Source organism: Mustelus asterias, chromosome 3, assembly GCF_964213995.1.
Source record: "Mustelus asterias chromosome 3, sMusAst1.hap1.1, whole genome shotgun sequence".
Lineage (NCBI taxonomy): Eukaryota > Metazoa > Chordata > Chondrichthyes > Carcharhiniformes > Triakidae > Mustelus > Mustelus asterias.
The window spans coordinates 133,991,767-134,005,098 of NC_135803.1; the positions used below are offsets into that span (position 1 = coordinate 133,991,767).

General features: G+C 46.3%; 1 protein-coding gene across 4 annotated transcripts in view; it reads right to left on the reverse strand.

The window, feature by feature from the left end:
- Positions 1-13,332, reverse strand: part of fbln2 (fibulin 2) — a 235,781-nt gene that overhangs the window by 86,184 nt on the left and 136,265 nt on the right. For all 4 annotated transcript variants that reach the window (XM_078209667.1, XM_078209664.1, XM_078209665.1 and 1 more), the window contains 2 exons: positions 9,399-9,528; positions 5,497-5,695 (listed from right to left, as the gene is read on the reverse strand). In XM_078209667.1, coding sequence (XP_078065793.1) covers positions 5,497-5,695; positions 9,399-9,528 — 329 coding nt within the window. The remainder of the gene's footprint in view (positions 1-5,496; positions 5,696-9,398; positions 9,529-13,332) is intronic.

Sequence of the window (13,332 nt, forward strand, 5' to 3'; positions counted from 1 at the left end):
TCCCGTGAGATTTAACCTTATGCATCAACCTACCATGTGGTACCTTGTCAAAAGCCTTGCTAAAGTCCATATAGACAACATCAACTGCACTGCCCTCATCTACCTTTTTGGTTACCCTTTCAAAAAACTCAATCAAATTTGTGAGACATGATTTTCCACTCACAAAGCCGTGCTGACTGTTCCTAATCAGTCCTTGCCTCTCTAAATGCCAGTAGATCCTGTCTCTCAAAATACCTTCTAACAACTTCCCCACTACAGATGTGAGGCTCACTAGCCTGTAGTTTCCAGGCTTTTCCCTGCAGCCTTTTTTAAACAAAGGCACAACATTTGACACCCTCCAATCTTCAGGCACCTCACCTGTGGCTGTCAATGATTCAAATATCTCTGCTAGGGGACCCACAATTTCCTCCCTAGCCTCCCACAATGTCCTGGGATACACTTCATCAGGTCCCGGGGATTCATCTACCTTGATGCGCTTTAAGATTTCCAGCACCTCCTTCTCTGTTAGATGTGCACTCCTCAAGACATCGCTATTTATTTCCCCAAGTTCCCTAACATCCATGCTTTTCTCAACAGTAAATACTGATGAGAAATATTCATTTTGGATCTCACCCATCTCTTCTGGATCCACATATAGATGACCTTGTTGATCCTTAAGAGGCCCTACTCTCTCCCTAGTTACTCTTTTGCCCTTTATGTATTTGTAGAAGCTCTTTGGATTCTCCTTTGCCTTATCTGCCAAAGGAGAATCCAAAGAGATTCTGATTAGCTGGTTAAAGTTATTGCACTTGTTTGAAAAATAAGTTTAAATTTCTAAATTTGAAAAAAAAGTTTGCACTTTTCATTTTGTAAAATTAATCGAACTTACTAAATTTGATTTCCAATGTCCCTTTTTACTGCCACTGTTTCCGGGTTTTTGTGCTGCAGTCGACTATTAGCTAATCCTCCATGACGATTGCCTACCCTACTAGGCTTTCCTACAGCTGACACCAGAGAGGCATGAAGAATTCACCCTCAAAACCAACCTAAATTTTCACCATGAGCATCATGATAGGTTTCTGTGTAGATTTATTTGATACCAGCAGTCTGCGTCCCCTGAACATGCAATGTGGCCAAATATCTTTTGCGATTGAGCAGAGCTGACCATATCGTGTATTGGTAGCTCTGCAGAATGGCAAACTAACATAATCTTAGCGGGGTAAATACGTGGGGTTACGGGGATAGGGTCCGGTTGGGATTGTAGTCAGTGCAGGCTCGATGGGCCAAATGGCCTCCTTCTGCACTATAGGGATTCTATGATTCTATGATTCTTGCAACAATATATGGGGAATTCACAATGAATACATTAATGAGTGGGTGACAACTCCACAGGAATCTGTAACAGAGAGCCCTCGAGGCTGGGTCCAAAATTGCAGGCCATAATTTCTCTCAATAATGTACTGCCGGCGGCTGTTGATTGCTGAGGTTCAAATCCTTGATTTAACTCTGGATTGAACGGGCAACATTATGCAGAGGTCGCACCAGGCATCAACTTCAGGGAACAGAATCAAGGATGCCCAAGTCACATGCTTGATAAAGTTTAAGTTTATTTATTAGTGTCACAAGTAGCCTAACATCAACACTGCAATGAAGTTACTGTGAAAATCCCCTAGTCGCCACACTCCGGCGCCTGTTCGGCTACACTGAGGGAGAATTTAGCCTGGCCAATGCACTTAAGCAGCACGTCTCTCAGACCATGGGAGGAAACCGGAGCACCCGGAGGAAACCCACTCAGACACGGGGAGAATGTGAAGACTCCACACAGACAGCGACCCAAGCCGGGAATCGAACCCGGGCCCCTGGAGCTGTGGGGCAGCAGTGCTAACCACTGTGCCGCCTGACTTATAAATAGGGTTTGCAAACTATCTACTTTTTAAAAAACTGAACAAGCAAAACAGATATGGAACCATGTAGAATTCGATATGGCTTAACATTTCTACATAAATATTAAATATACTGCCACTTTTTAATGTAAGAAGTTTAACAACACCAGGTTAAAGTCCAACAGGTTTATTTGGTAGCAAAAGCCACACAAGCTTTCGAGGCTCTGAGCCCCTTCTTCAGGTGAGTGGGAATTCTGTTCACAAACAGAACTTATAAGACACAGACTCAATTTACATGAATAATTATTCATGTAAATTGAGTCTGTGTCTTATAAGTTCTGTTTGTGAACAGAATTCCCACTCACCTGAAGAAGGGGCTCAGAGCCTCGAAAGCTTGTGTGGCTTTTGCTACCAAATAAACCTGTTGGACTTTAACCTGGTGTTGTTAAACTTCTTACTGTGTTTACCCCAGTCCAACGCCGGCATCTCCACATCATGACTTTTTAATGTTGCCAGTGAAGATAAATGTTCATTTAATTATACTCTTCATTAATAATTCATCAATAATTTATTTTCACCTAGCTTCTTCTGAAATGCACACATTTCTAAAAATTTCATAAAGCACATTGTAAGAGTACAAATGTATGCACATTGAAACATGACTGTATTTTAAATTGCCTTACTCTGTGCCAGCTATAACAAATGAACTGTTGTATTAGATTCCACAGACTCACAAGCCTGTGAGTGTAAATTACTGCATAACAATGAAAGTCTTTACTGCTTCTTTCCAACACTTCAGGGTATAAACACAAGCCAATCATTCTGAATGCCAATCACCACATGTACTGTTCCTTACCCCAGCAATTGTGTATGCATCAGCCTTCAGACACTAAAACAATTATGGCATCACAAATTATCAAAACTAACTGAAATAAATGACTGTAATCACTGAATATGTGAACACAAAGTGCAACAGGATTGACTTTCAAATGGAGCACATATCGAGGAGTGATCGGAGAGCCCAGAAGATGGCCAAGTGAGAGGTCGTAACCAATTTCATGGTCAAGCTCACGAGGATAATCTGCAAGCTCTCACTGTTCAACAAATGTCCATGGTTTACCCGCTGACTGGGGACTGTGAGTGGGGGAGGGGTGATGGAAGGGGGTTGCGAGTGTGGAGGAAGAGGATTGGTGGTGCGGAGGCAGGGAAGAGTCACACAAGCAATGACAGCGGCTGGTCTGCAGAGCTAGCAGTCAAATCTTATAGAGAGATGGGGAAATCCCCAGGGTTTGTCTACCGCTGCGTGGCTGGCAGCAGGTGGGAAGACTTTTGGGATTGCGCGCTGCTCCTTGCTTCACAGAAATAAATCAATGTCAGAGCTCTTTCTTTGGGTGCTTGGTTACAGCCTCGAGAAGTCCCTTGAACTACCACAGTTTAGGCAGCTGGATAAGTTTAAGTTTATTTATTAGTGTCACAAGTAGGCTTACATTAACACTGTAATGACGTTACTGTGAAAATCCCCTAGTCGCCACACTCCAGCACCTGTTTGTGTACACTGAGGGAGAATTTACCATGGCCAATGCATCTAACCAGCATGCCTTTCGGACTGTGGGAGGAAACCGAAGCACCCGGAGGAAATCCGTGCAGACAAGGGGAGAACGTGCAAACTCTGCACAGACAGTGACCCAAGCCAGGAATCGAACCTGGGCCCCTGGTGCTGAGAGGCAGCAGTGCTAACCACTGTGCCACCATGCCACCCAGGATAACCAGTACTAGGCAGTGTGTGTACATACATGAAAGTGACACAGAACACCAGCAGCGGATATTGAGACCTGACTGAATATCAAGTTGGCCAGTGAGTGGGATGTTTGAAAAAACATTTTAATTTGTTTCTTTTAAGGGTAGCAGAAGGCCAGAAACCATCAGGTTACTCAGTAGTTTGTGGAAAAATAAATTGTTCATGAGTCAGGCTTGCATGAAGACATTTCTTGTGCCTGTGGTGTCACTCTGCAATGAAAGCTCTGTTCAGACACCAGGAGCTGAACTCTCACACTCGCCGTGGGAGCCGCAACTGTTTCCTGATTCCTAACATGTCCTGGGGGGTAAGGGTGACTCTCAAAGCTGGCAGGCCAATCAGCGATCTTCTAGCTAGAGCGAGGCAGGAACTGAGAAGATGCCTCAACATGAAGGCACCCTTCCAGTCAACCTCTTCAGAAATTCAATTTAAAAATATTCTTAAAACTGCCAGGTCACAAATGTGGGGTTGGGCAGGCGGGAACTAAGAGTCGTTGGGCTGGTGGTGGAGGGTGATCCATCTGCAGGGTGGCCTTTGGCTGCATCAGTGCCCTGGCAGGGACTCGTGACTCGAGCGTTGGCACCCCGGCCTGCCCCTAAGGGCCCTTCTCCAGGCAACTGAACCGGCCAGCATCTTAAGCTCCACAGCAAGTTCAAGTGGCCCGGCTGTGCTTGACCTCCCTCCTGTGTGAATTATGAACCACTCCCTTTTGTTACGGGCAAAAATTGGATCCATTGGAAATGAGAGTGGGAGTTCCGCATCCAGGTCCACACGTCACTTTTAAAGTTCCGTGGAGTCTTCCTCACTCAGTGAAAATCAAGCCCTTGGAATAGGATCAGAACTTGGATTTGCATATTTTTGAGGTGAAAATCAGCAAGATTTTTAAAAAAATACCCTCTGCTGAACTAATTTGATTGACAGGGTCAGGTTAGAAAAAAAATGTACCCATCCTTTCTGTCACATTAGATCTCTTTGTTGACATTTGCCCAAGGGCTATTGGATTATATAATTACACCTTTGCACCTTCTCCCCATGTCTGCGTGGGTTTTCTCCGGGTGCTCCGGTTTCTTTCCACAGTCTGAAAGACATGCTGGTTAGGTGCATTGACCATGCTAAATCCCGCCTCAGTGTACCCGAACAGGCACCGGAGTGTGGCGACGAGGGGATTTTCACAGTAACTTCATTACAGTATTAATGTAAGCCTACTTGTGACACTAATAAATAAGCTTAAAAAAAACATTATGAATATTTGACTGAGTTTCAAAAGCCACAATTTAAAGGCAGGTCTGAAATTTGACTCAAGCTGACAAATGGACACCAAAGTTCCCCAATGGGTTTTCAACTAACAGTTGCCCACTTTTCCAGGTGAGGAAGAGGTAGCTGGCAGTCAAACATCTACCCCAAAGTCTTCTGTAGTCCCGGACGTATCACACTTATTTAATGACATTTAACATCTTATGGTGATACTGTGTTGATTTTGTTTCATGTCCAATTACAAGCACGGGCAGCATGGTGGCACAGTGGTTAGCACTGCTGCCTCACAGCGCCAGGGACCCGCGTTCGATTCCCAGTTTGCGCCACTGACTTTGTGGAGTTTGCACATTCTCTCCGTGTCTGCGTGGGTCTCCATCGGGTGCTCCGGTTTCCTCCCACAGTCCAAAGAAGTGCGGGTTAGGTGGATTGGCCATGCTAAATTGTCCCTTAGTGTCAGGGGGACTAGCAAGGGTACGTGCATGGGGTTATAGGGATAGAGTCTGGGTGGGATTGTGGTCGGTGCAGACTCGATGGGCCGAGCGGCCTCTTTCTGCACCGTAAGATTCTATGAAGACTATACTGCACCTTGGTCTGGAACAAGAGCCGTCTCTGCTCGTGGCTTTGGTTTCAGCCATCTTTTCACTGGAAGGTGAGTAATATCTTCAGCTCCCTCGCAACAGCTGAAAAATGCCTGATTGCAAGGGTAGCCCAGACTTGGCTTTTCTTCGCATGTTCCATACTGGCTCCGAAATATCATTCCTAACATACAGCAGTCGCAGCATTTCTGCAAGGAGAATTAGAGAAAAGCAGATAAAAATAAATCATTCTACCACTAAACCGACATTTGACGGAGATATTTTTGTCAGTTTATTTTTATTTTCCGACAGCCAGCCCTCACGAGTGCCCAAAATTCCCATCCGAAAAAAGGGGGGATGTAGTGACCAGACATCCCAGCAAAACCAGGACAGTCCTGGATTTTGCAGTACACGTCCCTGCGTCCCGACGAATTGCTCAAAGTTGCTCAGAATTCCCAGTTTGCAGCTTTTCCCTCTTTACATGAACCATATCAGATTTCCGTCTCCGTTTCACCTTTTCACCTCTCGTCTCGTCATTTCCTCTCCATCCCCTTTACCTCTCCCTCCATTTACTCTTGGCAAACCCCTGTCAGCTGCATCCCGCAAATCGGAATGTTGCCCGGCTGCCGGACATTAAGTGGCTGCACTGGGATGCTCCCCAGGTGCACAAATCCTTCTCACTGAGATCCAGGGCTGCAGTCGTGGCCACATGTCTCTTTCCCCATCCAAAATGGACTGGTTCTCAATGGGGCATCTTCTCGGCCTGATTGGTGTGTGCCTTTCACTGTCCTGATTGGCCAATTCATCAGAATGCTCCGATTGGCCAATCAGTGCTTCCCTGGAGGAGGTTATGTGGGAGAATCGATTGCTAGGTGGAGAGTGGGGGAGAGCAGAGGAGAGTTGGGGAGAGCTAGAGGCCAGTGGGAGAGCGTGGGACAGAGCCAGAGGAGGCCAGTGGGGGAGAGTGGAGCAGAGCCAGAGGAGGCCAGTAGATGAGAGTGGGACAGAGTCAGAGGAGGCCAGTGGGGAAGAGTGGAGCAGAGCCAGAGGAGGCCAGCGGGGGAGAGTGGAGCAGAGCCAGAGGAGGCCAGTAGATGAGAGTGGGACAGAGCCAGAGAAGGCCAGTGGGGAAGAGTGGAGCAGAGCCAGAGGAGGCCAGCGGGGGAGAGTGGAGCAGAGCCAGAGGAGGCCAGTAGATGAGAGTGGGACAGAGCCAGAGAAGGCCAGTGGGGAAGAGTGGAGCAGAGCCAGAGGAGGCCAGCGGGGGAGAGTGGGACAGAGCCAGAGGAGGCCAGTTGGGGAGAGTGGGACAGAGTCAGAGGAGGCCAGTTGGGGAGAGTGGGACAGAGTCAGAGGAGGCCAGTAGTTGAGAGTGGGACAGAGCCAGAGGAGGCCAGTGGGAGACAGTGGGGCAGAGCCAGAGGAGGTTAGTAGGGGAGAGAGGGGCAGAGCCAGAGCAGAGTGGGGGAGAGCAGGGAAGGCAGTGGGGGAGGGGAAGACAGAGACTCGCAGCGATCGAGCTGGCCAGCGATCAGGAGGCCAGCAGTGCGGGGCTACTGCGCATGCACCGATCTCCGCTCTGACAGATCAGCGTGTACACAGTGACCTGCTCAGCGATATGCTATCAGCCTCTCCAGCGTGAATAGGCCGTCCCCTGGATTTTCAACATGAATCTCCCTGAGGCACTCTGCAGTGCTCAGAGTGTGAGAGATTAATTTCAAAAATCCCGCTTAAAAATCCAGAGGGAGTTACTCCCGTTTTTACGCAAATTCGGCACTTAGAATTTTTGGTGAGAATCCCGGCCTAAATCTTTGATAAAATCGACAGATGACTTAAAGTGAGTATGAAATTGGTTTTGAAACAAAATGTTTTATTCTTGAAGATACCTTCTGATGTCTCCTTACCAAGTTAGTTGTTAGAAGCGCTGATTTTTCCTCATCCTGACCACAATCTAATCTGAGGAAATTTTAAGTAATAAAACTTTACACTATAGTAGCAAGTGAACCTTAATCTTCCAGTTGATTCAAAATGGTCCCTGGTGCTCATCAATGTAAAATTTCTGTTATAACTCAGGAATCAGATCAGTGATGGGACTGATAGCCAGCTGTCTCCTTAGTTCCAGCCTTACTTCCCATACCTTTTATCCCTGTGGCCTTTCTGAATGTGATGACCAATGTCAAATTAATTTGTGCTGAGTAATGACCAACATTATCTACTGATTTAGAGACTGGAGACAGAAAGAAGTGAGTTCCATTTCAATTTCAATCTGGGCAGGAATCAAAGTCAGATCAGTGAGTAATTATCAGTGGGTATTGTAATAAGGAGTCACATGATGATTCAGCTAATGAAATAGATAATTGCAAATTCGTAAAGACTACAAATCAGTGCAATGGTCAGTTTTAAAAGTCTCCAGCTGACCAGTAAGTTTTCTAAGAATGGACAAACAGGAGGAGGTCAGTCAGCTCCTTGAGCCTGTTCCCCTATTCAAATAGATCATGGCCGATTTGAATTGTAATTCCACCTACTTGCCTTCTTCCATAGCCCTTAATACCCTCGCATTACAACAATCTATCAATCTCACTTTGAGATTTGGGACGTGATCTTACCGGCCGCTCACACCACACTCCTGCTGCAATGAGGTCGGAGATCTTGGCGCCCAGCCAAATCTCCATTCACTGCAGCGGGATGGGAAAATCCCGCCGGCATGAACGGCCATAAGATTCCGGCCTTCCAATTGAATCCCAGTCTAAAAGGCTGTTTAGGGGGAAAAGGAATTCAGATTTGAACTATTCTTTGTGCACTCGAGTGTATTCTGACTTCATCCATGTAACCTTAAGGCTCTGCCCTCGAGCAGTTTGAATTTGAATGTTTAATATGAAGAGACATCAAGCTTACTACACATTACCTACACATCTGCTAAGCCCCTTTTTGCTGGGCACGGTGATTCACACATAGCCACCAGTGTTACTTGTATTTACTATACGTGGATTGAATTATACAAATACCAGCTTGCAACAGCACTGTTGTACAATTTTAAAGTTTATGTATTAGTGTCACAAGTAGACTTACATTAACACTGCAATGAAGTTACTGTGAAAATTCCCTAGTTGCCAAACTCTGGCGCTTGTTCAGGTGCACTCTGAGTGAATTTAGCATGGCCAATGCCCTAACCTGGGAAACCCACGCAGACACGGGGAGAACGTGCAAATTCTGCACAGACAGTGACCCAAATCGGGAATCGAACATGGGTCCCTGGCGCTGTGAGGCAGCAGTGTTAACCACTGTGCAGCCCAATAAGTCTATCTTTGGGCTATAAATGCAATCATCCCAATAAAGCAATTGTTTATTTTATATTACTCAGCAAACTACAAACTAATAGTTTCAAAGTGGTTTGCCTCATGTAGTAGTTTTCAACGGTAAGTACACCTCAACAGTACTCCATTGGCGACAAAGCACTTTAGGATCAATGGTTAGCACTGCTGCCTCACAGGGACCTGGGTTCAATTCCCGGCTTAGGTCACTGTCTGTGCGGAGTTTGCATATTCTCCCCGTGTCTGCATGGGTTTCCTCCGTGTGCTCCGGTTTCCTCCCACATTCTGAAAGACGTGCTGGTTAGGTGCATTGAACCGAACAGGTGCCGGAGTGTGGCGACTAGGAGAATTTCACGGTAACTTCATTGCAGTGTTAATGTAAGCCTTACTTGTGATTAATAAATAAACATTAAACTTTTAGGATGTCTCAAGATTGTAAGAGGAGCTGTTTGGAGGCATTTTTATTTGATTCTTTGACAGCAAATGACTTGTGTTTCGTGGAATCAACGCACTTGAGTATCATAATTGCAGCCTGTCCTTTTGGAAACACCATTGATGGTGACAGTACTGTGAGAAAGGTAAGATGCTGCAAAATACTTGCCGTATAGATGTCCGCTCCACAAACATCATGTGGATTTGCATAGCAGTCTGCGTTTTCTTTTGCAAAGTTGATACCAACTGAGCAGCTACGTTCCTCCATATATGAGACACAGCACTGTTTCTGTGCAATTCTGTTAACGAAACAGGAACATATTATGGTCAGAGCAGTGCTTTGTTTAAATTGTACAAATTAGGTTCGTAAAATTACCCTGTTCAAATATACATTGGGAGATGGTGACATAGTGATTATGTTCCCGGACAAGTAATCCAGAGACCCAAGGCGTAATTGTCGAAACCCCCGCTGGACTGTTCAATGGCAGGCGTGGGGGTGGAATATGGCGCAGGCCTAGAAATCGGTTTCACGCCGGCTCGCGCTGGCCTGAATTTACAGTGGGATTTTCCGCTGGTGTCCGCCATGGCAGGTCGGAAAACACACCAGAGACCAGCATGTACCACATTTTCATTGTGTTCATGGGATACAGATGAAGGCCCGACCCCTCCACGCCTGATTCTCCACGATGCTGGTGGAAAAACATGTCAGTGTGAAACACATTTGGAACAACGTGGTGTACAGATGTCAGGACTCATCTGAACAATTCCGGAGCTCAGGAGGGGGGCCACCTGCAAACCTGGACTTCGGAATACCACAGCAGTGGGTCAGGGAAGCATCAGGTGGATCTTCCAGACTCTGTGTCCTGGAGGGGGGTCCATCTTCCAGCATCAGAATGTTATTGGAGATTGACCTATTTTCTGAGCAGATCCATCTCCGGTCTCAGAGTGTGCCCATAGATTTAACTTCATTTTCAGAAGGTCCACCTTCTTTCTCCAATGGTGGGTTAGTGATGGTGGCGTCTTTTCAATATGGTGCCCAGATATGATAGTGAACTACACAACACCCAGTTTTGCCCTGACAATTAATACAGCATGAAATACCCGGGCAGAAATTAATGAGGTCGGGGCCAGGAGATTTGACACATTTTCTCACCAACCTCCACAGTGGGAAACACTCCATATTCCAACCCCCACCCCCGCCACAGCACTTTGTCTCAAGATGGGAGAATTCTGCACCCCTCTCCCCCCCCCCCCCCCCCCCCCCCCCCACCGTTTCCTCTGGAGACACGGGTTAAATCCCACCACGGCAGCTGACAGAATTTCAATTCAGTTCATAGATCTGGAATTGAAAGCTGGTCTCAGTAATGATGACCATAGCCAAAGTTTTCCAGCCCTGCACGGCAATGGAATCTTCCAGTCCTACCGATGTGAACGGCGATTTCAATGGCCCCATTGCAGGGAAAACTCCAGCCTGTGAAACTATCATCAATTGTCGTTAAAAACTCCTCTGGCTCACTAATGTCCTTTAGGGGAGGAAATCTGTCGTCCTTACAAAGAACAAACAAAGAACAAAGAAGAATACAGCACAGGAACAGGCCCTTCAGCCCTCCAAGCCCGCGCCGCTCCCTGGTCCCAACTAGACCATTCTTTTGTATCCCTCCATTCCCACTCCGTTCATGTGGCTATCTAGATAAGTCTAAAACGTTCCCAGTGTGTTTGCCTTCACCACCTTGCCTGGCAGCGCATTCCAGGCCCCCACAACCCTCTGTGTAAAATACGTCCTTCTGATATCCGTGTTAAACCTCTCCCCACCTCACCTTGAACCTATGACCCCTCGTGAACGTCATCACCGACCTGGGAAAAAGCTTCCCATCGTTCACCCTATCTATGCCTTTCATAATTTTATACACCTCTATTAGGTCACCCCTCATCCTCCGTCTTTCCAGTGAGAACAACCCCAGTTTACCCAATCTCTCCTCATAACTAAGCCCTTCCATACCAGGCAACATCCTGGTAAACCTCCTCTGCACTCTCTCTAAAGCCTCCACGTCCTTCTGGTAGTGTGGCGACCAGAACTGGGCGCAGTATTCCAAATGCGGCCAAACCAACATTCTATACAACTGCAAACTTTTATACTCTATGCCCCGTCCTATAAAGGCAAACATGCCATATGCCTTATTCACTACCTTCTCCACCTGTGACGTCACCTTCAAGGATCTGTGGACTTGCACACCCAGGTCCCTCTGCGTATCTACACCCTTTATGGTTCTGCCATTTATCGTAAAGCTCCCCCCTACATTAGTTCTACCAAAATGCATCACTTCGCATTTATCTGGATTGAACTCCATCTGCCATTTCCTTGCCCAAATTTCCAGCCTATCTATATCCTTCTGTAGCCTCTGACAATGTTCCTCACTATCTGCAAGTCCAGCCATTTTTGTGTCGTCCGCAAACTTACTGATCACCCCAGTTACACCTTCTTCCAGATCGTTTATATAAATCACAAACAGCAGAGGTCCCAATACAGAGCCCTGCAGAACACCACTAGTCACAGGCATCCAGCCGGAAAAAGACGTTTCCACTACCACCCTCTGTCTTCTGTGACCAAGCCAGTTCTCCACCCATCTAGCCACCTCCCCCTTTATCCCATGAGATCCAACCTACAGAATTAAATCTCACGGGATCCAGGGTGAGGTAGCTAAATGGATACAAAATTGGCTTCTTGACAGAAGCCAGAGGGTGGTTGTAGAGAGTTATTTTTCAAACTGGCGGCCTGTGACCAGCGGTGTGCTTCAGGGATCAGTGCTGGGCCCACTGTTATCTGTCATTTATATTAATAATTTGGATGAGAATATAGGGGGCATGGTTAGTAAGTTTGCAGATGACACCAAGATTGGTGGCATGGTGGACAGTGAAGAAGGTTATCTCCAATTGCAGCGGTATTTTGATCAATTGGGCCAGTGGTCTGACGAATGGCAGATGGAGTTTAATTTAGACAAATGCGAGGTAATGCATTTTGGTAGATTGAACCAGGGCAGGACTTACTCAGTTAATGGTAGGGCGTTGGGAAGAGTTACAGAACAAAGAGATCTAGGGGTTCATAGCTCCTTGAAAGTGGAGTCACAGGTGGACAGAGTGCTGAAGAAGGCATTCGGCATGTTTGGTTTCATCGGTCAGAACATTGAATACAGGAGTTGGTACGTCTTGTTGAAGTTGTACAAGACATTGGTAAGGCCACACTTGGAATACTGTGTGCAATTCTGGTCACCCTATCATAGAAAGGATTTTATTAAACTAGAAAGAGTGCAGAAAAGATTTACTAGGATGCTACCGGGACTTGATGGATTGAGTTATAAGGAGAGGCTGAATAGACTGGGACTTTTTTCTCTGGAGTGTAGGAGGCTGAGGGGTGACCTTATAGAGGTCTATAAAATAATGAGGGGCATAGACAAGATAGATAGTCAATATCTTTTCCCAAAGGTAGGGGAGTCTAAAACTAGAGGGCATAGGTTTAAGGTGAGGGGAGAGATCCAAAAGTGTCCAGAGGGGCAATTTTTTCACACAGAGGGTGGTGAGTGTCAGGAACAAGTTGCCAGAGGTAGCAGTAGAGGTGGGTACAATTTTATCTTTTAAAAAGCATTTAGATAGTTACATGGGTACGATGGGTATAGAGGGATATGGGCCAAATGCGGGCAATTGGGATTAGTTTAGGGTTTTTTTTTAAAAAGGGCAGCATGGACAAGTTGGGTCGAAGGGCCTGTTTCCATGCTATAAACCTCAATGACTCTATGACTCTATGAGTTCGCATTTCAGGTCGATGAGTTCTAGTGAAAGGTGAAATGTCAATCTAAGTTCATAACATGGCACTCCATGTGTTACACTGTAGAGCAGTAGAGGGGCTATGTTACTGAACTAGTCATGTAGACTGATTTATACCGAGACAGGAGACTGGATATTGTGGAGTCTGCTGGAGTGGGCAAGGTGGCAGGCAGGCAGCCTCAAAAAAGAGAAAATGCTGGAAAATTTCAGCAGGTCTGGCACCATCTATAAGGAGAGAAAAGAGCTGACGTTTCGAGTCAAAGATTCCAGTATCCGCAATCATT